General features: G+C 41.6%; 1 protein-coding gene across 1 annotated transcript in view; it reads left to right on the top strand.

Moving 5' to 3' along the window:
- The window catches only part of LOC127574502 (collagen alpha-1(XXI) chain-like), a 164719-nt gene that overhangs the window by 66763 nt on the left and 70456 nt on the right, over positions 1-27500 (top strand). The window contains exons 10-14 of the mRNA XM_052023531.1: positions 12962-13015; positions 16060-16113; positions 18509-18562; positions 18658-18711; positions 25620-25673. Of these exons, the coding sequence (XP_051879491.1) occupies positions 12962-13015; positions 16060-16113; positions 18509-18562; positions 18658-18711; positions 25620-25673 (270 nt within the window). The remainder of the gene's footprint in view (positions 1-12961; positions 13016-16059; positions 16114-18508; positions 18563-18657; positions 18712-25619; positions 25674-27500) is intronic.

Genomic DNA, 27500 nt, shown 5'->3' with positions numbered 1-27500 from the left:
TTGTATCTCATTAGAAAATTGATGCAGAATGAAGCAATTTTGAAATACATTTATCCCTTTGACTTCCTGCCATGAATAATGATGTCACTGCATGTTTCTGCTGCCACAAGTGAACCAACAATACATTGATAATTTGGTTCAAGTATTAATAAATGGCTGAGGGAATGGATGGGAAGAAATCTCCTTTGTTAATGCTGAAGGCTGCTGTTTGCTTGAGTAGGGATACAATGATTGATCTATCCAAACTATAGTTGATGTTTATTATAGTGATAAGTAGTAATTATTATAAAAGCTCCAAGGGTGGGGGAGGGGAATATGTACAAAAAAAGTCTTGAGCTTTACAAGGATCTCAATGAGGTGTAAGGAATTCTTTCTGGAAGAATTAGATGCCATGAAGCTATTATTTCAGTGAAGAGTCCAGAACTGGGAAACATGTTCTCAGAATAGGGGTTGGCCATTTAAGATTGAGGCAGGGAGAACTTTCTTTAATCAGAGGATTGTAAATTGTAACCACTGAGGATAGACAAAGTTAACGTGGATTTTTTTGGACTTTTAAGAGAATTGGAGAATTGGGGGAAATGGAGTGAGGTGCAGGAGATCAGCCATGATCTTATTCAGGCTTGAAGAAATGCATGCACAACACATGCTGCTGTTTATTAGGATGTTAAATGTTGATGGCATGGTGAACGGTCGTTGGACTGTCCAGCACCAGATTTCCAATGGTTGTCTGAGACTTGACATATCTGAGTCCTGGCCACTTTTGTGGCCTTCTTAACAAACTGCTGCTTAAATTATGGCAGGAATATGATGGAAGTGCTGTCACCTTTGCCCCATATATCCCCTATGAAAAGAAAAGTCTGAGAAACTGCATAAAATGAATGAGAGTAAAATGCTCACCTTACTACCTCCTGCTAATCAACTTATAGCTATTAATAAATCCAGGGATGTCTACCAACACTGGTCCTTAAGCTATTATATAACAGTAGTATACACTGGCAACTTGCTTTTGGAGTTTGTGATCGGAAGTATACATTGGATTTAAGTAACCCAGCAGTCATGACTGTGTATAATTTCTCTATCAGGAATTAAAATCACAACATTACAGGATGGTGCTAGAAAGGATGCAGAATTTTAGCTGTGATGAGGGACTGACTAGGCTGGGCTAGTTCACTTTGAAACTAAGGAGACTGAGAAAGGATTTATTCAAGGTCTGTAAGGAAAAAAAATTAAGAGGCCTAGACAGGTGACATAGGATAGAAAACATGGGACAAAAATAGCTTATAAGAGATGCCTTTCAACAAAAACATAGCTGATCTACCTCAACACCATTTTCCTACCCGATACCCTAGATTCCTTTACAGAAATCAATCAAACTCAGTTTTGAATGTAAATAATGACTAACTCTTGAAATTCTTCCTCATGAAGAGCTATCTCCTCATTCTGATCGTAATGGTTATACCTTATTTTGAGACGGAGTCACAGTTCTAGACCCCTCAGCCAGGGGATAGATCCTCCCTGCACATCTACCCTGTGAACCCCTTCAAGAACTTTTCAGTGATTCACAATCAATTTTAATAATAAAATAGCATTTTAGTAAGCAATGATTTTATTTGTCTGATGTGTTTATTCATAATAGAATAGCAGTTATGCAGGCTAAAGTTCCCGAGGGAAGAATAAAAGGCTTTGAACTAATAAATGTTTGAGTAAATTTACATTTGCACCACATACACAAATCATAAATGATAAATAGGTTAACATGAATCATACAGCGGAGGCAGTGTCACTTTTAATATGGTGCTTTTGTTATCTAAAGTGCTGTTTCATTTAAATTTTGAAAAATTAAGTTAGTGATATAGATCTAATGAAGTCATTTTGAAATGTCATGCCCTCTGCCTTTATCTTGTATATATTAATAGAAATAAGTCTTATTCCTTCCAATACATAAGACAAGTCGTAATTTTTAGTCAAGTACTGACAGTGAGGTTACATCCCACTCTGTTTCATATTCACAATGATTCATTTCGTCAAACTATGAAACAATGTGCCCACTAAATGCATTCTGCCATTGATGAATTATATTGCTGACTTCTGAATCTTTAGTTGGTGTGTGTGCACAGCACAGTAGGTAGAAAGAGGATTGTGCCCTTGCATCTAAATTAAGCAGGACTGAAATAGAAGTTTTGTATTTCATAATGAATGGCTTATATTGTTGTTGTTTTATTTAACTTTTTTTTAAACTGATGCTGTAGTGAGCAGTGAAGGAGTGTTGAAAAGTCCAATCATATTGAAATAATTGAAGCTGTGGCACAAGAATGGGAATACGTTGGTCCACTGATTAAGCAACTTCAGAAATGTTGCTTCTGTGCTGTTCACTGCTCCAAAAGTATGATTACTACTAATGCAGAATTGGTACATGCACATACTTTGAAATTATACCCAAGCTCAATACATTGATACCTAACAAAAAGAACAGTGGTCCTAACCCAAGTCAGGGGAAACACGACTGTGTAATGGAGAGCACAAGCCTGAATGGAAAAGGTGCATGATTGAGAGCATGAGATGAAAGTTGGAAGTTGGGAAAGAAACTCTACAGAGATGACCCTCTGCCAAGCTAGGGATCATTGCGTTCTGAGAGTTCCTCGAGCATGTGTTCCTGGAGGTGGGCTGTCCGTTGTCACAGAAACTGCAGGAGACGACGAAGGAGCAGAACAATTTTCAATCAAGTTCTGGGAAATAAACTAGGGGAAGTGGATTACCTGACCTATATTGCTTACAATATAACATCATTTAAAACAGTGGTCCCCAACCTTTCTGAATGAAATATCTATTTGTTCACATTTGATTAAAAATATGCACACACATTGCAACCCCATACTCCCCACAGTAAACATCTGATGATGTCTTAGGCCAGTCTTTTTAAGATGTTAGGGTTGTCTCAGGGAATCCCAGGGACTTCCACCAGCCCAGGGAGCCAGCATGCCAGCTATATTTTTAGTTATTTCCATTAACTCATTGAAACACAGAAGATTTTTATGGGGCTTATGGGGTGGATGTGGGAATGATATTCCCCCGGCTGGTTAATCAAGGATCAGAGGTGACAGTAGATGGTTAGTCAGCAGAACAGTTGGGCCTATTAAAAACTCAAATGGAAGTTTCATAGAAGAGATGGTTCAACTACAGATAGAATACCTTTTTGGGAAGAGGTACCCTCTAAATGGCAAAAGAAACTAAAGTTAAAATGAAACAGCAACTGGTAGCTTATAACAAATGTCATGTTTGTTTAAAAAAGTTAGGAATATTACATAAAGCACAGGAGGGATTGCAACATTTGATCTGAGGGACAGCGTGAAGATTAACAGTTGACTTTAATTTGAATTCCAGAATATTTTTATAAAAATAGAATAGTGTTTGGCTAATGGAACAGTTTGGCCTAAAAAGAATTCAAAGAGAAATGTTCATTTAGGGACAGAGGATGGGGCTAAAATATTAAATAATACTTTACAGTTTTCCTCAGAAAGGAAGCAGATTTTGGCCTGCAGTTTGCTGAGTTTAGCATTAAGTTTTGCTAGGTTTTAGGACTGCTGCACAAATGCAATTTCCAGGTCATGATCTGCTGTCGGACAGAGCGTCCAATGGCAGAGCTGGAGTTTACTGAGATCTCCCAGCATTTGCACCAAGGAACCTACTCTTGGATCAACCCTAGATCCACAATCTCTGTATCTTGCAAGGGAAGGAAAGGGAATCCTAATTTAAATTGCATTATTTGTGATTGCAGTAGTGTTTTTGTTGTTTAACAATGTTTTCAAGTTTTTAGAACTACTTATACTTGCATTTTTATGTTTATTATTAATATCATATTTAATTTTTTTTAAATGATTTAGGAGCTAGCAGTTTTTACAGGTCAAAGCTGGGAGAGGGTGCAAAGCTTTGTTGTTTGTCAAAATTGTCAGTGGAGTTTTGTGGGTGGGGCTTGTCTGAAACCAACCACCTGACTCAACTACATCACTTGAGACTCTACCACCACTCGAGGCTCACCACTTGACTCCAGGACTGTCTGAGCCAATGAGATCTGTCTTTCAGATCCAGACCAGGCTGATTGGGACAGGATAGAGTGAATGGGAGGAGACTGCACTTGGATAATCTGGACCAATGTGAATTTTGCAGTAAAAGAGAAGAAGGTTTTGCACAGGATAGTCATAGAGAAAATGTCTGCTGGATAATTAGCATTACTGAAAGTTGGTAAGTCACCTTGTCCAGAGGGAATGCATTGAAGATTTTTAGACAGGAGCAGAGGTTGAAATAGCAGTGGAATTGGCAATATCTTTCCATCTTCATTGGATATGAAAGCAGTTCTGGAGTATTGCTAAGGTTGCTGGTACTGAATCACAAATGGGAGGATAAAACAGGAAACTATAGGCCAGTTAGATGATGGAAATTATCGAGGACCATAATCAGGGACAAATAAACTTTCATTTGCGATGATGTAGGCTGGTCAAGGAGAGCCACTGTTGATTTGTTGGGGGTAAACTATATCTGAGCAACCTTAGGTTTTTTGATATTCAGAAAGAGTTAATGAGCATGGTGGGTTTTTTTTTGCATATCTAATGAATGCCATACAGGAATCTTATTGAGAAGACTGAAGCCTGTGGGATTTTTTTCCTATTTGTTCATTCACAAAATGTAGATGGCAATGCATGCATTTGTTATCCATCCCTAATTGCCTACAAACTGAGGAAACAATTAAGAGTCAACTACATGGATGGACGTGGAGTCACATGTAGGCCAGAAAGGCAAGGATGGCAGGTTTCTTCACCTACCCACCCACAGAGTGTCAGTGAACCAGATGGGGTTTTATGATTATCCAGCAGCTTCATGGTTACTGTTACTGAGACCAGCTTTTTCTTTTAAACTCCAGATTTATTTCATTACTTGAATTTAAATTCCTCAGATCCCATGATAAGATTTGAACTCGTGCCTATGGAAGAATGGACCAGAACTGGCTGTTTGTCCAATAACTTAACCATTACACTACAATACCCCTGAATTGAAGGGAGGGGAAGACAGCGTCTTTTTCCCAGGGTGGAAATGTCAAATACTGGAGGGTATAGCTTTAAGGTTGGTGGGGGGGGGGGGGGGGGGGAGAGGGAAGGGGGGAGTTCAAAGGAAATTTCATGCAGGTTTTTTACCTAGAGTGGTAGATGCCTGGAACGCACTGTCAGGGGTGGTGGTAACAGCAGATATGATAGCAATGTTTAAAAGGCATTTAGACAGACACATAAACAGGCAGGGAGTGGAGAGATATAGACCAGATACAGGCAGATATGCAGTTTAAACTGACATATTGGCAGCACAGGCATCATGGGCTGAAGGTTCCATGTTCAGTGGAAAATTGATTTGGTAATGTGAAGCAGAGAGTGGTGGTGAATCTCTGTGGGAAGGGGCTGAAGTGGTGGTCTGAGGGTTTTGATGCAGTACTCTTTTAGAATATAAGAACATAAACAGAAGCAGGAGTAGGCCACTCAGCCCCTCAAGCCTGCCCCACCATTCACTATGGTCATGGCTGATCTGCCCAAGGCCTATTCTTCTCTTCTGTCCTAGTTCCCCATAACCTTATATTCGCTGATCTTTTAAAAATTACCTCCCTCCTCTTTAAATAGCTCCAATGATCCAGCCTCCACAACGCTCTGGGGTAGAGAATTCCAGAGATTCGTGACCTTTTGAAGAGAGGTAATGATGCAGCTATATAGGACCCTGGTCAGACCCCACACATGGAGTACTGTGCTCAGTTCTGGTCACCTCACTACAGGAAGAATGTGGAAGCCATAGAAAGGGTGCAGAAGAGATTTACAAGGATGTTGCCTGGATTGGGGTGCATGCCTTATGAAAACAGGTTGAGTGAACTCGGCCTTTTCTCCTTGGAGCAACGGAGGATGAGAGGTGACCTGATAGAGGTGTATAAGATGATAAGAGACATTGATTGTGTGGATAGTCAGAGGCTTTTTCCCATGGCTGAAATGGTTGCCACAAGAGGACACAGGTTTAAGGTGCTGGGGAGTAGGTACAGAGAAGATGTCAGGGGTAAGTTTTTTACTCAGAGAGTGGTGAGTGCGTGGAATGGGCTTCCGGCAATGGTGGTGGAGGCGGATATGATAGGGTCTTCTAAGAGACTTTTGGATAGGTACATGGAGCTTAGAAAAATAGAGTGCTATGGGTAAGCCTAGTAATTTCTAAGGTAGGGACATGTTTGGCACAACTTTGTGGGCCGAAGGGCCTGTATTGTGCTATAGGTTTTCTATGTTTCTGTGTTTCTATGTTTCTTTTGTGGGAAATCGTTCCTGTGCACTGCAGTTTTAAACGGCAATCCCCCAATCTTGTAACTATATGTCCCATCGCTTGAAATTCTTCCACTAGTGGATATGTTTTGAGATTCTCCCACTGGTGGAAACTGACGCTGTGATGTTCATATTTCCTGAAGCTGTCTCTTTACATTCTGAATGTGAGTTTTACTGAGCACAGTCCCAAGTGATTTATAAAGTTCTCACTATATGGGGAAGGTGGCTGATGCAGTCTCTTTCTGTATTTCATGAGGATACTGACATGTCCACTTTTCATCATTGGTGTCCTTCAGAGATCTGGGCAAGATCAGAAATAATTTACAAGATCACAAGACAAGGGAGCAGAAGCAGGCCATTCAGCCCATCGAGTCTGCTCCAAGGAAAGGGAAATAGAAATGAGAAATGGGGAATGGGGGAAGAAGAAAAAAAGCTATTCTAATCCCAATTACCGGCCTTATCCCCATATCCCTTGATATCCTGACTATTTAGATATCTATCTATCTCCTCCTTGAACGCCCCCACTGATTTGGCCTCCACTGCTGTACGTGGCAAGGAGTTCCACAAATTCACCACCCTCTGGCTAAAGAAATTTTTCCTCATCTCTGTTTTGAAACTGTACCCTCTAATTCTAAGATTGTGCCCTCTGGTCCTGGACTCACCCACCAAGGGAAACAGCCTAGCCACATTTACTCTGTCCTTTCCTATCAATATTTTAAATGTCGCTATGAGGTCCCCTCTCATTCTTCTGTACTCCAGCGAGTACAGTCCAAGAGCCGACAAACGCTCCTCATACGTAAGCCCTTTCATTCCTGGAATCATCCTCGTAAATCTCCTCTGAACCCTCTCCAACGTCAACACATCCTTCCTAAGATGTGGGGCCCAAAACGGCGCACAATATTCCAAATGAGGCCTCACTAGTGCCCTGTAGAGCCTCATCAACACTTCCTTACTTTTATACACTATACCTCTCGAAATGAATGCCAACATAGCATTTGCTTTCTTTACCACCGATCTGACCTGGTGGTTAACCTTTAAGGTATCCTGCACGAGTATCCCCAAGTCCCTTTGTACTTCCGTGCTTTGGATTTTCTCTCCTCCTAGATAATAATCTGCCCGCTTATTTCTGCTTCCAAAGTGTACAACTGCACATTTCCCTACATTGAATCTCATCTGCCATTTCCTTGCCCATTCTCCTAAACTGTCTAGGCCCCTCTGCAACCTTCCTATCTCTTCAATACTCCCTACTCCTCCCCCTATCTTGGTGTCATCCGCAAACTTAGCCACGAAACCATTTATTCCATCATCCAAATCGTTAATGTACAAGGTAAAAAGGAGCGGTCCCAACACTGATCCCTGCGGCACACCACTAGTAACCGGTAACCAACCAGAACGAGATCCTTTTATTTCCACTCTTTGCTTCCTGTCAACCAGCCAATGCTCCACCCATTCTGTTATCCTACCCGTAATTCCATGACCTCTCATCTTATTAATCAGTCTCTTGTGAGGCACCTTATCAAAGGCTTTTTGAAAGTCTAAATACACAACATCTACCGCCTCTCCCTTATCCACCTTACCTGTGATTTCTTCAAAAAACTCCAATAGGTTGGTCAGGCAGGATCTTCCCTTCACAAAACCATGTTGGCTAGGACCTATCCTCCCATTCCCTTTGGCACATAGTCTGCTCTCTGTTCTTTAGGAACTGGCTAACTGGAACAAGAAGCTTCTCTGCTGCTGCGTGGATATTGGTGCTTAGAACATGCAATAGCCTTGGTGCCACAGCTTTTTTGGCTTTTTCCCTGATATGACCAACATTTAAGGAGCCAGATTGGTATTACCTGGGCTTCAGAGAGATTGGGATCTTTGCATGCATTGAAAAACAAATTCAGGGGTGGGTACAGTATTGCAAGTCTAATGCAAGTGACTGAGGACAAATTTCTACCCTAGGCTGAGGAGCCCAATTTGGGCAGTTCTTCCTCCAGTGTGTCATTGAGCAACACAGAGAGAACGCAGTGCTGAGCTTCTGATGTTGGCATGTTCTTCTTGAGGCACAACTTGATGAACAAGCTACAGATACCTTGGTGCAGATGTAGTCACTGCCTCTCAGATAGACTTTAGCCAAGACATAAGGCTTTGCCTGTTCTCTGCAAACAATTTTGTTGAAGACTTCACCACCTACACATTTGTGAAATGCTCCTCTCTGAAATTCTTGTTATCTGGACAAATTAATGAATAATCCTGAAATTTAGGGTAACTTTGCGATTGAAGGCAGCTTCCTGACAGTGAGCTTGCTTTCCCGTTAACATGGTTCTTAGCATAGCTTCACTTTTGAACTTAATAGGCCAAATGGTTTCTTTGTGTGCTGTGAACTTCTATGAGTTATGATCTGGTATTTGGGTAATTCATCGGTGCCCTTGATTATCATGCTCATGTTCTCTGTGACACCCTGTGGATCTGTTCACATCATGCGTAACATGGATAGGCAACTCTGTGTGAATTAACTCACCAGCACCAGCTAGTGAGGCCAACTGATGCACAGATGGTTTAGGCACAGATAGTTTAGACACAGATTTCCAGACCTGGTTGGACTAAACTGTGCACTATTGGACCATGCTCTCCTCCAAAAATCCTGATTACTATCATTGGATTATACCAGAATAGAAAGAGAGCCTCTGACCTCTTTTCTCCATAAACCATCATCATCTGTACTTTCTCCATCCTTCTCTACAACTTGTGTGAAGAATCAATTGATTTCTGTGGTATTAAAGTTAAAGCATCCATTTATTTTCCCTTCTCTCCTGAGCTGGGCTCCTTTTGCTTGTCCCTGAACTTCTCCCTGTTATGTCTGCTTGGATATAAAATTAAAACTGACCGGCACTAGATCTGTCCAGGGCCAATCTGAACCCAACTTTATCACATCTACTGTAAGCTCAACACAACTCGACCTGACTGCAGCCAATTTGAGCTTGACCCAAGCCCAGATGTCTATAATTTTTTCCAACCCTGCTCTGACCTGGAGGCACTTGCAGAAAAGTTGGAAGATAGACTTGCTATGCTGCACACATTGCTATAGATTAGTAACAGAGGACACATAGGGTAATACTAAGCTAGTTATCTTGGAATAGGGAATGAGCTGAGCCAACCCAGCCGGCCTGACCCAAATCAAATGCTTTACCAGAATGTACACCTGAGCCTAATATATGAGACATGTCTCACCAGACTCAAGTTTGGTATATTGGCTGTACCTCTCCTGACCTCCCTCCTATGGTGCTCCTCAGTTCAACATGCTGCTCACTCAACCCTAATTCCAGTATATTGCTGATTGCATTAAAAAAAAACCCACTCCCTCGTATCCTTTCAAATGCTCATCAGGTGGTGATACAACTAGCCAGAATGCTCTCCACCATGCATCTGTAGACCTTTGCAAGAGTCCTTGGTGGCATACCAAGTCTCGTCAAGCTCCTAATGAAGTTCAGTTGCTGGTGTGCCTTCTTCATGATTACTCCAATGTGTTGGGCCCAAGATGAATCCTCTGAGATGTTGATGCCCAGGAACTTGAAGCTGCTCACCCTTTCCACTGCTGACCCCTCAATGAGGACTAGTGTGTGTTCTCCCGACTTCCCCTTCCTGAAGTCCACAATCAGTTCCTTGATCTTGCTGGTGTTGAGTGTGGGGTTGTTGTTGCGACACCACTCAACCAATGATCTCACTTCTGTATGCCTACTCGTCGCCATCTGAGATGCAGGGTTTCAACCCGAAACATCAACAATTCCTTTCCTCTCACAGATGCTGCTTGACCCTCTGAGTTCTTCCAGTAGGTTGTTTGTTGCTCATCCTGAGACTGTTTCATCTCCCTGTTCATCGATGTTTATCCACCAATGTCAAGTGTGCATGTGGAACTTGCAGTCTGGAAAGGCCAAGTTCACCAGGTCCCTGTTCATGACCAAGTCTCTGAGGTGCAGTAAGCTGAGCTGTTGAGTCATACTTAACAACCCCAGCTCAAGCCTCTCGATCCAGTACTGCTGATGTGCTATCACTTCCTAAGTCTGATGTTTTATTTCCATGCACTTGCCTGTAGCTATGATGCTTTACTCTGTTTTCTGTTATTGCTTTTACCCTGTACTAACTACCTCAATGCACTCTGTAATGAATTGATCTGTACGAACGGTATGCAAGATAGGTTTTTCACTGTACCTTGGTACAGGTGACATTAATAAACCAATACCAATGTCCACATTTCTCCAAGTTTCTGAATGCTACAGTACTGAGATCATAGAAACATACAGCACAGAAGCAGGCCCTTATGGCCCACCTTGTCCATGCCAACCCTGCTGCCTATCTACACTGGTTGCATTTGCCCACATTAGGCTAATGTCCCTCTACGCCTTTCCTATCCAAGTACCTACCCAAACACCTTTGAAGCATTATAATTGTATCTGCCTCCCCCAGCACCTCTGGCCAGTCATTCCAGAAAACCACCACTCTGTGTGGAAAATGTTCCCTTTAAGAAAAGCACAGTTGACATGCTCTGACTGTTCCCATGTTCCTATCCGTATTTCTGCTTGTGGAGAAGAGGTCAGGGGCTCTCTTTCTATACTTCATTGCCCCTCCTGTGATCTTTGATCCAGCTGACCATAAAATAAGAGGATAAAGTCAATGCAGGAGGTGGGAAAAGAGATAGTGGAGAGAATTTTTTTAAAAGAAGTGTTGAATGAGTTAACAAGTCACCCAGTCCAAATCGGCTGCACATTAGGTTTTTGACATTAGCCAGTGCATAGATGGCAAGGGTTCTGTCCACAACCTTAAATTTCCCCCTCGGTATGGTAGGTCTGAAGTTTTTCAGCCCCCTTTAAAAAGGGAGAGCCAGGTAAAGTGGTCAACTAGTTATACAACAATGGATTAAAAACAACTATTATAGTTCCCAAGGAAAAAGTTTCTACTGTTTGGGGATGTGTGGATTAATGAGGAACAAATCTGGTGAAGGCAAATGGTGTCTGCCTGACTGGATTGGATTCTTTGACTGAATGGCAGAGATTTGATGAAGGTGGTGTGGTGACTGTGTGTGCATTGATGTTCAGCAGGGGTTTGATAGGGTGCAATGCAGCAGACTGATTCAGGAAACAGAAGTACATGATGTGGAAGGAATCATAGTGGTTGGGCACTTAATTGGCTGATGGATTGGAAGTAGTGGTTTTTTATTGTCACATGTTCCAAGATACAGTGAAAAACTTCTGTTTGCATGCCATTCAGACAGATCATTCCTTACATAAGTGCATCGAGGTAGTACAAAAGGAAAATAATAACAGTGCAGAATATAGTGTTACAGTTACAGAGAAAGTGCAATACAGGTAGACAGATAAGGTGCAGGGGCCATGATGAAGTAGATTGAGATATTGAGTTTATCTCTCTCATGTAAGAGGTCTGTTCAAGTGTCTTGTAACAGCTGGATAGAAGCTGTCCTTGAGCCTAGTGTATGTGTTCTCAAGCATTTGTATTTTCTGCTTAATGGAAGGGGGAAGAAGAGAAAATGATCAGGGTGGGAGGGGTCTTTGATTATGTTGGCTGCTTTCCCGAGGCAGTGGGAAGTATAGACAGAGTCATTGGAGCCTGGTTTTCACGATAGACTGGGCTGCGTTCACAATTCACTGCAACTTCTTGCGGAAGCCAGTAGTAATAATGAATAGATATTTTTCAGCTGGAGGTGAGTATGCACTGAAGATTTTTGGGGTCAGTATTAGGACTGATAAATAACTTGCAATAGAGTTTTCACTTTGGATAGAATCAGCAATCTGCTTGCAGATTAGCTCAACAATTGACTATTTGCTCATTCACTCATTGAACATCAAATTTATGTCTATTATTCCCAGTTGCACATTTAACCTCTCTTATTCCCAGAGTCATCCTTCTGGTATTAGCAAGAGTGTGGAGCATTGGCTGCTGCCAAGGCTTGTATCTGCTAGAGTTTAGAAATGAGTCTTTGGATATTTTTAAGGCAGAGGTAAATAGATTCCTGATATGCAAGGGGGTGAAGGATTACTGGGAATAGATGGGAATGTGGAATTGAGGTTACAATTAGATCAGCCATGATTCATTGAACGGCAGAGCAGGTTTGAGGGGCTGGATGGCCTACACCTGTTTCTTGTGTGTTCAAAAGTCTGATGAGATCAGGCTGGTATGTGAGGGAGGGGATTCAGCATAGGCGAATGTGGACAAAGTGAAGGGGGGGGCATGGTTTGGATTAGAACTGCTCCCTAGCACCTCTTGTCCTCTTCCCTCCACTAAAAGATTAAAGTAAATCCTTTGATTCTTTTCCCCATTGTATAGGAGACTGGTGAGAGTATTTCTCTCAAATGTGTAAGGGGAGGGTTGATGCTCCTTCTCCATTCTGCCAAGATGCCACCATGTGATAAATATGGGGAGAAGCCCTAAATTCACCCTTTGTGGAAAGAATGTTTGCCATTGAAGCGATAAATTAAGGATATCCATTGGACCCTTCAAGCTTTGGGACCTAGGCAGTTTGCCTTCAGTACTTTCCCTGTAATATGCCTTCTGCTAATTCAGCATTTCAGTCTAAAGAATGTTTGATGTAGAGTTATAACTGTTTACATAATTTATATTTTGTTTTGAAGGGACTGCTTGGCAAACAAGGTATTCCAGGCCTACCTGGATCCCCAGGCATACAGGTAATACATCGCAGTTTAGTTATTGCTCACTATTAATTTTGCAATGATGTAGGATCATGTCACTGTATTGGCTTGTGTCTTAGAAGACCATTTGTTCATTTGGTCAAATCCTTCATATTGATCGTTTGCTTCCTTGCTGTAACCATAGAACTAATAGCTGTCTCTTGCCTTTCCTTAAGAGCTGTCCAGTCCCAGCCATCCCCGACTGCCTGTTGATTCTATGACTTTATTTCTGTATGTTCTTTTTGTGTATTTGACCACAGTCTTTGATCCCATTTCTGACAGAATGTTCCTGGATCCAAATTGGCTAAACCCATGTTAACCTACGGGCTCACCCCACCACATTCCAGTAGCAGCCCCACTCCCAACACAGTGACATTTGTGTCAGGGAGAGACACTCTCCATGGTGTCCTGTGTTGAAGCAATCCATAACTAATCTCCCTCCTCTATCTCCTAAGGTCCTACATTTTCTACCAAATGTTTATTCACATTTCACCTAAATGAAACACTCCACATTGAAATATTGCTCCAATGATGTCTTCTATAATGAAATTTCCTTCTCCTTATTTTGATGAGAATTTTAATCCCATGTATTGCAAAATGAGGGAAGTCATCTTTCTGCATGTAATCCATTAAAAGCTTCCATACATTATACAAATTTCAGATAAATTCCTAACCCTTTCTTCCCTGGTACTGGTGCTCCCAACTTGTATCAACAATTTCCAATCATAGATATTATTCAAGGGAACTAATGAACAGAGTTTTCATTTGTTTAATCCAATGGAATGACCGTGTCTACTATTATGTTGAAGTTTTACACAAATTTAAAATTTATACCTTCCTCTTGTACTTTGTTATTCCAATATTTCAACCCTAAAAATAGTTTGCCACATGATTCCATCTTGAACTCAGAGAGACTTGCGTATTTGGAACATTATATGTCTGGCAATGCATTTTCTTTCTATATATGTTTCTTGTTTTTCTTCTATAACTGTACAACCTTGACCTGGCCACATTACATTATATTGGGCGGCATCTACTACTTCTGCCAGATGAAGACATGAGACTGCAGATGCTGGAAATCTGGAGCAACACACAGTTTTGATGAAGGGTTTTGACCTGAAACGTCAACTGTCCATTTCCCTCCATGGATGGTACCTAATCTGCTGAGTTCCTCCAGCTTTTTGTGTGTTACCTCTTCTGTCAGCTTGTTTTTTTTTGAAGTTTCTGATACTTTGCATCACTGCTTGCAAAATCCTCCTACCTTTATGTCATCAGTAAATTTTGATACCTCATGCTAAGCTGTCTTTGAGGCTAAAATATATTTTGATTATCAATTGAAAACAGCAGTAACAGTGGGCATAGAAGAACATTCACAATATGTTATTTGTGATTATTGGTTAACTGGTAAACCAAAACGTAGAATTTACAAGTGCATTTTGTTGATGTACATGCTTTGCCTCTTTGGTGATGACATTTTGGCTACTCACTTAAATATGTAACATGTTGAACACACCAACTTTCAGGTGCATGGAAGCACCAGCATCACCATATGGAGAGGGGGCTTTCTTAGGGGAGCTATCACCACAGGGATAGGGAGCTCTCAATGTGGGGAGGTCGGTTGTCACAGTACAGAGGAGTGCTCTCACCATGGAAATGAGGATTCTTACTGAGGAGGGTTGGGGGTTGGTGTAGTTGTCACTACAATAATCTCCAGGCCTGGAGAAGAAAGTTGGCCAAACCAATAACAAGGCATATCTTTGACAGGAGGTAGGCTGCACCCAGCTGTACTCCAGATGGAGAGCAAGCACAGGCTTTATATGTGTCATTGTGAGGTGTACCCTTTGCAGCTGCCAAGTAAATGCCTGGCTGCTGCATGGAGATGTGCCACATCCAATTAATTCATACTAGAATCCCAACGTTTGCTGAATCAGAATGACTGGAGTACTCCAGCATGAACCATTGTGTGTTCTAATGGTACATTCCATAATGGAAGTTCTCTCCTTATTTTTTGGGTGGAAGCATTATATTTATGTCTCTTCCTCATGGATTTACAGCCGAAGTAAGTCATTTTTCTATGCATTTTCTATCAAGGTTCACCCATTAGATGGTGGAAGGTAGTTAAGTGACAATGCACAGACGTGTATTAACATTTGTCTGTATTGCGTGGAAGACATTTTCCACAAAGCAGCTGTAGCTAAAATGCTATCGCCATAAAGCTACCCATGGCCATTGATGGTTTCTGTTGGAAAGGACTACTCAATAGAATACCAATCCCTGCTTATTCCAAGCAACATCCATTTGCTATACTCACTCCTCTTCATCGTCCAACATCCTCCCAATGGTGCAGCATTTCCTTAATGTTACTAACACATCTACAGAATTCTTCTGAAAATCCTACGAATGGCTGCATTTTCTTTAGCTGTCTAGTACTTAATCAGAACAGCTACATTAACTTTGCCAACATATGACCTGCCTTTAGCAAAACCTCTTCTGGGGAGGGCAAAGTGTCAGGTCCAGTAGACGTTTTTCATAAATCACCTTCAGTGCTCAGAAGTACCTTTTGCTCTGGATCCCCTTAAATAATTCCAAATCCTTTCCATAATATATAGAGAGAAACATAATGCAGTACAGGCAACCCCTGCGTTACAGCCATTCGGGTAACAGAAATTCACCCTTACAGAATTCACAAATCACTACTCAAAAATTTGAGATACGGAACAAAAGTCACTCACGCAGAATTTATGTGAAATAAATAAATATTCTTTTTCAACTTGCGTTCCTTGATGCATGTGCAGATGATATGGCTTCACATTATGGAACATCATGATATGGACTGTTTCCTAGGAACGCAACGACTCCCAGCCGCTAACGCAAGGGTCACCCATAGTCTAGGTGCAGCCTCATGTAGACCATTTGATCTTCATCATGTTTTTAATATGGGATAGGTATATGCTGTCTAAAATAATATGTTTGTGCCTCCTTGTCCTGTGTAACCCATGCTTTTAATTCCTTCTATAACTTGTACTTTTCCCCCTTTTCAGGGTAAACCTGGTTTGCCTGGACCTCAAGGGGAACCTGGACCAAGAGGATACAGAGTAGGATATCTGTTTTCATTCTTTAACCAACAGAATCAGTTTGTAATTGTGACTTCATGGCCCGAAAGTTTTGTGTGCCTCCAAAGGCAAGCGATGTGGTTGGTTTATACTGTACCGATGAGTGTTTCAGTCATGTGCCCATCTCCACAAGCTTCAGTAAGCCCTGAGAACCAAGGGCTCCAGCGCTGCTGGAATTGTATATCTGCCTCTGCAAGTTGAGGGGAGGTGTCAGTGGGCAGGGGCCTGAGTGGGCTGCTCCTTCACCATTCTGGGACCAGGTGCTGCTTTGATCAGAGTCTGGGGGGCAGGGTGGTAAGTAGTGGTCTACTACCTGGAGTTAAATGTCTTGTGGGTGAAGTGTTCGGGGGAGCGGTCGTTGGTGAGAGTTGGAGATGTGGGTACTGGGGAGTCACTGGTCATGGGACGGGGCAAGAGTCTGGAGTGACAAGTGAGGAAATTGGAGGATAAGGACCTGGGGAGGGATTGGAATTAGAGGTGATACAGAGGTTGAGGCCTGGTATGATTGAAGGCACTTCAGGGATGGGGGCAGTCAGGGGTATGGGCTTGAGGAATCTGGTATTGGTATTGGTTTATTATTGTCAGTTCTACTGAGGTACAGTGAAAAACTTGACCTGGGCAATTGGTTGAGACATAGGACAATAGGGGTAGGGATCAGTGGTGATCAATGGGTTGGGGTCAGTGGTGATCAGATATGATATTGGTGGGTGGTAGATATAAATACTGCAGTAGGAAGGTATGGATGGTAGACAGCAACCAATCACAGTGGAGTCCCTTTCCAGGAACGGCAATGAAAACACGATTCGCTGCTCCCAGAACAAAATGAACCAATTTCCTCAGCAACATTCCAGCAAGAATGACATCTTATGATGGAGCCTGATAAGGAAGTCAGAACCGGTTCCAGAAAGTGCCTGGTCAAATTTCTGGAGGAATACAAAACGCAAGGAATACAAAACTCTGGGGAAGAGCTTTCTTGATTTCGAAGCATGAAATAAAAGCTAATTCATTATCTAATTCCAAGGCAGATATTTTAATACTTCCATTTTATTGAACAAGTTTCACCACTTAGATTCCTTCAGGGGGAAAAAAGAATAACCTCTTGCAAATAATTAAGATTAACTTGAACATCTCTTTTGACATTATATTGCATATTACTTGTTTAACAAAAGAATGCATCAAAAATGTACTGGGTATCTTTATTCATTCAGTATTTTTTTACATCAGAGTTCAAATCAATTGATTATTCCATCAATGTAAGGTGAATAAAATCACTTGAAAAGGTTAATCAGAGAGCTTCAGGTTGCATGTCTGTTAACCCCACTCCCTCAATTTCAAACCTATATTTGATATTCTCAAATACTACAATTCTGAATGTTTCTATAAATAGTGTCTTAACTCCTGAAGTGTTCCTTTTCTGCCTGATTTTTGATTATTTCATAGCTTGAACTCAGTAGGTGGACTAGATATTGCACCTTTTATTAATGCTCTTCTGCACCCTTCTCAAATCTTGCACTAGACAGATGAAAGGAATGGTATTAGTGGAATAAGCCAAGATATAAATATTAAGCTGTTTAGCTCTACAAGTGGTTAGACTTGCGGCTTTAAAATAAGCCTGATATTTCACTTATTATTCACTTCCCTCCCTGAAAACAAGAAGCAGAACTGAGGTGCTTTCCTGGAGCAAGGCACGGGCAAAAGGATGTTTCTGGCACACACTTCTTTAAGTGCAGGTTATGTGTGCAAAAGATGAACTCCTGCATCTTATGTTATAGCTCTAGGTTAAGCCTTGACAGTCTGTAAACCAGAACTGGACCTCAGCCAATGTTTCCTTTCTTCTTCTTTCACTTATTGTCACTGCAGATTCGCCTCCATCCAAGGATTTGCTAATAAGGCAGTGATTCAAATTTCATGAGGATCTATTCTCCATGGTAATTTTATTACAGAGCTGAAAACATGGGGACAACAATAAGAGATGGGCAAACTCACTGGAATTTCTAACTTTTCATTGCATTTTGGACCCTGGTTCAGAGACTTGAATCCTAATCTGCATTGCCCATCTGTTTGTGTCCCATCCAAGGCTTTTTTAAACCCAAACGAACTTACTTTGCTCTGAATAAACCTCCAAATAAAACTTGTTTCCAATTTCTTTCCGGCAAAGATCCCACACCAGAACGGAGTGCTCCAAGCTATTCCCTTCAGGATCATGGCATCAGCAATCATTCTTTATGAAATGAAAATTGGATCAGAAAGATAGGAAAAGAAAATTAGTCAAAACTGATGGTAATTTGAAATGAGTGGTGCTGGGGAACCACTAACAGAATGAATCTTTTGTAAGGAGAAACCCTAATGTCCCTTTTTTGTTTAATTGTACTGTTAGGGTGAAAAAGGACAACGTGGTTTTCCAGGAGCACAAGGGCCTTCAGGCGCGAAGGTATACTTTGAATGAAATTAACAATTCAAATCAACAATTTTGAGTTCAAATGCAAAACATTAATTTTGATTCACTTCACGCTGCAATTTGTTTAGGGACCTGAAGGACCAATGGGACGAGATGGATTACCAGGAGTTCCTGGAAAAAAGGTAGGTTGTTTTTGTTGTATTCCCAGTTTGGCCTGGTGTAATTGTGCAGGTTAGCTATGATTTTAATGGTTTCCTGAGGTGCTTTGTTGCTCAGAACAAAGTAATGGAAAGTTCAACTCTCTGACAGAATACAGTGTGGTCTGATGCACCAAGGAGTGTGAGAAGAATATGACCACAGTCCACAAGGGCAGGCTCCACCTCCCTCGAGCCTGCTCTGCCATTCAACGTGGTCATGGCTGATCTAATCTTGGCCTCATCTCCATTTTCCTGCATTTTCCCCAGAGCCCTTGACTATTCAATAAACTACCTTCACCCTTGAATATATTCAGTGACTCAACCTCCATTGCCCTCTAGTATAGAGAATTCCAAAGATTGATCACCCTTTGGAGAAGAAATTCTGCCCAGCTCCATCTTAAGTAGGCAACTCCTTATTCTGAAACCGTGCCCTATAGTTCTAGGTACCCATTCTAGTTTGGACATCCTCTTGGGATCTACTTTATGAGGTCCCTTTGATAAATTTGGCCAAGCTTCTGAGGATAATTACCTTACTTCAACACAATGCTACAAAGTCTTTTACATTCACCTACAAGGGTAGACATGGTTCAGTTCAGTATTTCATCTGAAAGACAACATCTCCAACAGTGCAGCAGTTCAAGAACCACAATGCATTATATCTAGATTCTTAAATTGTGACTTGGGATTTGAACCCATAACCTTTTGAATTACAGGCAAGAGTGCTGCCAGCTGAGATACATCTGAATAATAAACTACTCATACTGTTGATGTTCCTTGAACATAGTGCAAAGTATCACATTCTTGAGATACGTCTCTGCCTGATTGATTATACATCCCAAGCTATAAACTAAATCAGTTGGTTTGCAAAATGCATTTACTGAAGCAAGAGCAAACAGAGCAGATATTATTAATAGTTTCCACATTTTTAATTAAATTTACAGAGTCTAAAGATCCAACTGTTTGATATTTTATGATGCCTGGGGTGAAAATTGGTATTTAGAAAATAATTTTTTTCATTATTTTCAAATTCCTCCTAAATTATGTGGAAATGACAACTGGTCTACAATCTCACTTGCAATGGATGGGATACTGATGGGGAACAAGGCAACAGAATCCACTGATGAGACATTGAGCTGCCTCACTGAACCCACCTTGTTCCAAGATGGAGTGTGGCTGATCATCTCTTTCTTGCCTATCACATACTGGTTGTGGCAGAGGTAGGGACTAGGTTTTTTGGTGCCTGGGTCTCCAGATCTTCCTGGCAACCGCCATGTGTAAAATACTGACCAACTTCAGGAACTGATGGCAACTAGTCCTGATCTTCCCCAGAGGAAGAAGGGATCCTTTCCCTAGTTTGATTCCCTCTCACTTTCCTTTGTGGGTCTCCATCTCTACCAATCTCCTGAAGCTCAGGGTCTGAGAATGTGAAGCTACACAAGACCCAACTATATAATACCTCCCGGATTCTTACATAGACTGTGGAATTTGGGATGGGGTCAACGTTAGGGCAGCTGGATGGATGCACAATACATTCTGTGCTGCTATGCTTGGAACAGTACTTTGTGAGATCCAGAATCTCTCAGTCGCAGTGTTTGAAAATAATATTAAAAAAATATCTCCTTGAAACCTTATGCAAGATCATAGAGCTTGGACCAGTGCCCATAATACAATGTTTATAAATGGCTTTTGCTATTCCTCACTTCGTGACACCAGTTATATCTTCACTCTGTTTTGAAATCCAAACCAAAACAAGGGAATTCTTTCTAGATCCAGAACATCCTGCTATCTTCCCATGGGCGGCATGGTGACACAACTAGTAGAGCTGCTGCCTCTCGGCACCAGCGACCCGAGTTCAATCCTGACATCTGGTGCTGTTGGTGTGGAGTTTGCACGTTCTCCCTGTGACCACATGGGTTTCCTCCATGTACTCTGGTTTCCTCCCACATCCCAAAGACGTGTGAGTTGGTAGGTTAATTAGCCACTCTAAATTGCCCCCAATGTGTAGATGAGTGATAGAATCTGGGGGAGTTGATGGGAATGTGGGGAGAATAAAAATAAAGGGATTAATGTCGGGTTAGAGTAATGGGTGGTTGATGGTCAGTGTGGATTCAATAGTCTGAAGGACCTGTTTCTGTGCTGTATCTCTCTGTGACTCTAACCGGCTTTGGTATACCATCCTATTTCAAAGCAAGACATTGGCTCTATTCTATTTTCTTTTAGTCAATCTAATGAGCTTCTCCTCCATCCCAACTTCCTATTCAAAACCACTGTTCTCAGTTACGATCCCCACTTCCAATCCTCACAGCCCTGTGGTTTACATTGGCTCCTCTGGTCCAATTCCCACAGTTCCTGTGCTTGCCCAGCCTGGTTTTGGAACGATAATCTGCACACACCCTTGGAGAGCAAGCTAGTAGTTCATTTGGGGCTATGCTTCTGGCATAGGCCTTGTCTGCAGCCCCCTTACTGAGCAAACAATTCCGCTGTGCATCCTCGTGGTTAGGAACATCAAGTAAACTGTGTTAATTTGCCAAGTTGTGGCAGTTGACATTCATCAAGTTATCATCTTCTTGGAAGTAAAATTGGGCACTTTCAGCAAGTAAAATGTTTCCTAGGCAGCTGGTCAACAAAGTAGTCTCCAGCTGGCTGTCTCCTAAAATTCCAAATGGAAAGATGGATTTTATGATCTATTGTACAGATACATTGATGCGTGACTGATGTGTCCATTCTGTTCAACACTACTGCTCTCAGTTTATAATTCATATTCCCAACCCTCACAATCCTGTAATGTTGTGGCCTACCATGGCATCCTCTCGTTCCTTACCCCCAAACATTCATTCCTTCTACCAATGGTGTACCATGGCTGCACTGTCTCCTACTACTGAGTGCAGCTCCAGCAACTCTCAGGAAGGACATCATCCAAAATAGCCCACTGGTTTGGTAACCCATCCACCATCCTTAACATTCAACCCCTCTATCACCATCACACCATGGCTGCAGAACGTGCTGTTGACAAAAAGCACTGTGGTTTCTCAACTAGGCTACTTCACCATTTACCACTAAGAAGGACAAGGGCAGCAGGTGCATGGGAACACCACCAACTGCAGATTCCCTTCCAAGTCACACACCAACCTGACTGTGAAATACATCACCATTCCTTCACCATCACAGGGTCTAAGTCCTGGAACTTCCACTACCCAATACTATTGTGGGAGCACCTTCACCTGCAGCAATTTAAGAAGGCAGTTTGCCATGATCTTCTCAAGTGCAATTAAGACTTGGCATTAAATACAGGTGTTAGATGCCCCAGGAATCCCTACAACAGGTATGGTTTACAGTGCAGTGATTAAACCAAATTTTGTTGAAAGGGATATAATAAAGTATGATCCATTACAGTAAAACTCCAGTATTCTGGATCACTCGGGACTTTGGTGGTGCTGGACTGTTTTTTTGAATACTAGTTCTGTTAATACACCAAAGCATTTTTAATTTGCGATTTTTAGGTTTTACTCAGTAATATAATACATTATAAATGCATATCCCAGTGAACCAGATAAGTTTAAAGGGAGCATGGGAACTGGGGTCCCTGAGGGTTGATAGCGAGTGTGGCAACTGAGACCGGGTGAGTGGAAAGGGAGTGGTAAATATCACCTAGTGAACCAGATGCTGAAGCATCGGGATATCTGAATAGTCGGATAGCGGTTATTGGAGTTTTGCTGTAGTTGGATCGATCACCACCCACTTCAGCTCACAAAAGTTTTACTTTGCAAGTTGCTGGATGAAAATTCTGCTGACAGCAATGGGACATGTAGGATGTTAGTGAACAAGGCTACCAGTGGACTATCCTCTTAACTTGTAGTATTTAAGGACTGAGACTGGATCAGAGGAACAATGAGGAGGGTAAATCCAGGTACCAAAGGGGGTAATAGAAAGTGTGTGTGAGGAGGGGGGAAGTAATGGATTCAGTGAAAGAAAAAAAATACAATTTTACACTTAATGCTTAAGTCTGAGAAGGATTTTTTTTACATGCAGAAATTAGGCGCAACAGTTTAAGCAGTTCTCTTTCTGCATCAGTGAGTTTAATTAGTGTAGCATTACAATTACCCTGTTGTTGAAAAGGCATCAAAGTTCTTGGCAATTTAGGTGCAATTGTGGCAAATTCTTCAAAACCACAGGGAGGCCGAGGGTAAATGTCATTTGTGCCAGGTGAACTGTGGAGTGTTGTAAATGGACCAACTGCTTATGCCAATTTGCAACTTGATGCAGCTCTTTGTCCCCTGAGCTTGCTTTCTGGTTTGCATATTAATAGAGAACTACATGAAATTGGTGGTTTTTTCCCTAAGGGCAAGATTATGAAATAGTTGATGTTATTGGCTACAAAACCGGTGCAATTCTACAATAATATTTGGACTTCTTCACCAGTTCTACTTCAATAGCAAGCAAAAACTCAATCTTGCATGCAGTTATAAGTCGACAGGGAACCAGTTAGTTCTTGTATTATTTGCTGGCAGTACAGATTGGTCTTCTGCTGTGCTTTTGAGTGGATGGCTGTGATTTTAATTCCCTGGACTCTCACCAGTTACGAAGCATAAGTCATTAGTCTCTTCAGGCGGGCAGAAGTTTGGCTGTTAATATGCTTGCTTGCTATTCATACATCCCTCCCAAGATTTTAGTTTGTTAAAATGATCAAAAAGAACACAATAATGCCTTTAAATCCAAAACACTGCGGATGCCAGCAATCTGAAATAAAAACTGAAATTGCTGGAAACTCAGCAGGTCAGGCAGCATCTGTGGAAAGAGAAACAGAGTCAGAACTGTCCGGTTTTGGACTAATTGAAATTGTTCTTGAAATCTTTATGTGGTAAAACTAATCACTAATGAGACTATAATGGGTGAAATTCAGCAAACAACAGTCACTTGCATATATGTAGTATCTTTAAGGCAGTAAACTGTCCCAAATAATTTCACAGGAGCATTGTCAGACAAAATAAGACAATGACCCCATACGAGAGAAACAAAGGACCTCAGATGCTGGAATCTAGATGAAAAACACTCTGATGCTGGAAGAACTCAGCAGGCCAGGCAGCATCCATGGAGAAAAGCAGGTGGTCATCGTTTCGGGTCAGGACCCTTCTTCAGGACTGAAGATAGGAAAAGGGGGAACCCCAATATATATAGGAGGGAAAAGCAAAGCAGTGATAGGTGAATAAAAGAGGAGAGGCAGGGTGGGCACAAGGTGGTCATAGGTGGATGTAGGTAACAGAGAGTGATAGGCAGATGCGGGGGATGAGGGGAGAGCTGATCCACCAGGGGGTATATTGGGCTTCCTCTTTTCCTATATTCAGTCCTGAAGAAGGGTCCTGACCTGAAACGTTGACCGCCTGCTTTTCTCCATGAATGCTGCCTGGCCTGCTGAGTTCCTCCAGCATCATAGTGTTTTTGATCAATGACCACATACGAATTTATCAGGATAGGTGAGTAAATGCTGTGTCAAAGCCATGATCAGTTTCATTTATTACATTGATTTCTATGGTTACCTTACAGTAAGTGTTTAATTGTGCATATCAACCATTCTTACCAGTGTGGCCTTGGCCAATAACTTGTTTAGGGATAGCATGGCATTGTGCATGGGAAATCATGTCTCACAATTTGATTGAGTTTTTTGAAGAGGTGACCAAGAGGATTGTCGAGGGCAGTGTGGTAGATGTCGTCTACATGGACTTTAGCAAGGCATTTGACAAAGTCCTGCATGGTAGGTTGGTGCAGGAGGTTAGATCACATGGGATCCAGGGTGAGCTGGCCATCTAGATACAAAATTCACTTGGCGGTAGGAGTCAGAGGGTGGTAGTGGAGGGTTGTTTTACCGATTGGAGGCCTGTGACCTGTGGTATGTCGCAGGGAATGGTGCTGGGTTCACTGTTGTTTGTCATCTATATTAACAATTTGGATGAGAATGTAGTAGGCATGGCTAGTAGGTTTGCTGACCATACCAAAATTGGTGGTATTGTGGATTGTGAAGAAAGTTACCTCAGATTACAACAGGATCTAGATCAACTGGGAAAGTTGGCCAAGGAATACCAGATGGAATTTAACTTGGACAGGTGTGAAGTGTTGTATTTTGGGAAGTTAAACCAAGGCAGGACTTGCACAGTAAATAGCAGGGCCTTGGAGAATGTTGTAGACAAGAGATCTAGGGATACAATTATGTAGTTCCCCGAAAGTGGTGACTCAGGTAGACAGGGTGGTGAGGGAAGTGTTTGGCATGCTTGCCTTCATCGGTCAGGGCACTGAGTACAAGAGCTGGGATACCATGTATAAGATGTTTGTGAGACCTCATTTAGAGCATTGTGTGCACTTCTACTCGCCTAGCTATAGGAAAGATGTTTTTAGGTGGAAAGGGTGCAGAAAAGATTCACAAAGGTGTTACCAGCACTGGAGGCTTGAGTTACAAGGAGAGACTGAATAGGTTGCAGCTTCTTTCCCTGGAGTGTAGGAGGCTGAGGGGTGACCTTATTGAGGTTTATAAAATCATGTGGGACACAGATGAGGTGAATGGTCACAGTCTTTTTCCCAGGGTTAGGGAACTAAAAACTAGAGGACATAGGTTTGAGGAGAAAGATTTAAACAGGACCTGAGGGACAAATGTTTTTTACGTTGAGATTGGTGGGTGTATGGAATGAGCTGCCAGAGGAAGCTGTAGGGGTGGGTACAATTACAATGTCTAAAATACATTTAGACAAATACATGGATAGGAAACATTTAGAGAGAGATGGGCAAAACGCAAATGGGACTAGCTAAAGTAGACATCTTGGATGGCATGGACAAGTTGGGCTGAAGAGCCTTTTTCTGTGCTGTATAACTTTATGACTCTAAATTATGAATCAATTTTATTACAGGGTAGCAGAGGTGAAGAAGGAAAACCTGGCTCTCCTGGACAACGTGGCCCTTCAGTAAGTGTGTTTAAGTACAAAAGTGTCTCAAGGAAATAAAGGACTGCTTAATTTGTAAATGTTTCATAAGCTTCTGACACATGTTTTTGCTAATGATAAAGTTTACTTTTTACAATTACACTTGAAATCATGTTAGCTTTACTTTCAGACAGGGTGTTTTCACTGCCCATTCCTGAAGTGATACAATTAATATTATCATCTATGTCTTAAAGTATCTTCAGGTACATAAGTATGGCCTCTGCTACCTGTTCAGCTATTTTGTGATTTCTGTGGTTTATCATGGTTTGATCTGCATTGGGATCCTGTTCTGTTGTATGCTTTTGTGACAAAATAAATCAATGGTCTCCATTTAAATTCACTACAGAACATCCCCAGGTAATGGTAGGATTCTGTTCCTGTGAACTGTTCATAATCTAAACAGTTTGCAAGTCAGAAATGCGGCTGCGAACTGAGTTCCCACATGGCAGAAGATGCCTGCAGCCCCTGCAGCAGCCAGAAAATCCATCCCACCCACTCCCAAAAGCTCGTTTGTATGGGCAGGCTGTACATAAGTTGGGCGTTCGTAACTTGGGAAGGACCTGTACTTGAGGTAACATTGGGGAGAGAGTTCCACCCTTCTACCATCTGCTGTATGGAGAAGTTTGCCTAACAATGATTGTTAAAGTTAATCACCTTTGTCTGCAAGTGGATAATTTATTTCTATCTTTTTTTATCAATTCTTTCAAGATCCGAGCATTGTCATTTAGATCACCCCTCAATCTTCTATACTTCCAGAAATGCAAGCCTAAATAATATAATTTCTCTTGTCCTTGGATTGTCCTGGTGAGTAGTTATGGTTAAGAAAGACCATTTGGGCCACCTTAATTCATTCACAAGGATAGCTTTGAAACCCATCCTTGACAGCAATCTCCCAAGTTCTTCCATGTATTGAAGACATTTATGTGGAGTTTCCTGATGCAAGATATAAATTTACAAGATGCTTTCTACAAGTTTAATGTTTGTACTGAGGTCATTGTTCTACAGATGAAAAATGTTCTATTCTGTTTACAAACCTGCAGCAAGTAACTCTTCTCCTGACATCCCAAGGCCTTTCCAACATCTACAAGGCACAAAGTCAGGAGCATGATGATATACTCTCCACTTGCCTGAGTCAGTGCAGCTCCAATAACTCTCAAGAACGTCAATGCCATCTAGGACAAAGCAACCTGCTTGACTGGCACCCCATCAATAACCTTAAACATTTATTCCATCCACCACTGGCTGTACTGTGTACCATTTACAAAATGTACTGCAGTTACTTCTCCAGGCTTAGCTGACAGCATCTCAGAAACCTGCAACCTGTGCCACCAAAAAGGACAAGGGCAACAGGCATGTGGAAACACTGTGTGGATTTATGAAAACCTGGACCTCTAAAACATTCAAGTCACTCACCTTTCCAATCCTTTCCTCCACTGCCCTTGGGTTAAAGTCCTAGATTTCTGTTTTGCACTTCACAAGGACTTAAAGGGTATAAATAGATTTTTGCTGCTAAGCTTTGTGAAAGATTTTATAACTAAACATGGAGGCAGTAATAAAAATGATGCATCTTTCTGTGATAAGCTTGGTCAATAGCTAAGAACCTAGTAATTCAAACAAATATTCTATTTATATCCAGCCAATTTAGGAAAAACAAACTGGAATAATTTCCAACATTTCCCTCTGATTATCTCTTTTTTTATATAGGGACCTCACATAGTTAAATACAAATGCTGCCTGTGGGCAGCTTATGAAAGCAAAGGAATAGTTGTTACTAATTTAACTTCGGAATTCACCCAGAGTAGAACTGAG

This window comes from Pristis pectinata, chromosome 9, assembly GCF_009764475.1.
Source record: "Pristis pectinata isolate sPriPec2 chromosome 9, sPriPec2.1.pri, whole genome shotgun sequence".
NCBI classification, from domain to species: Eukaryota; Metazoa; Chordata; class Chondrichthyes; order Rhinopristiformes; family Pristidae; genus Pristis; species Pristis pectinata.
The sequence above is the reverse complement of the archived record's forward strand: the minus strand, read 5'-3'. Positions and strand labels throughout refer to the sequence as shown.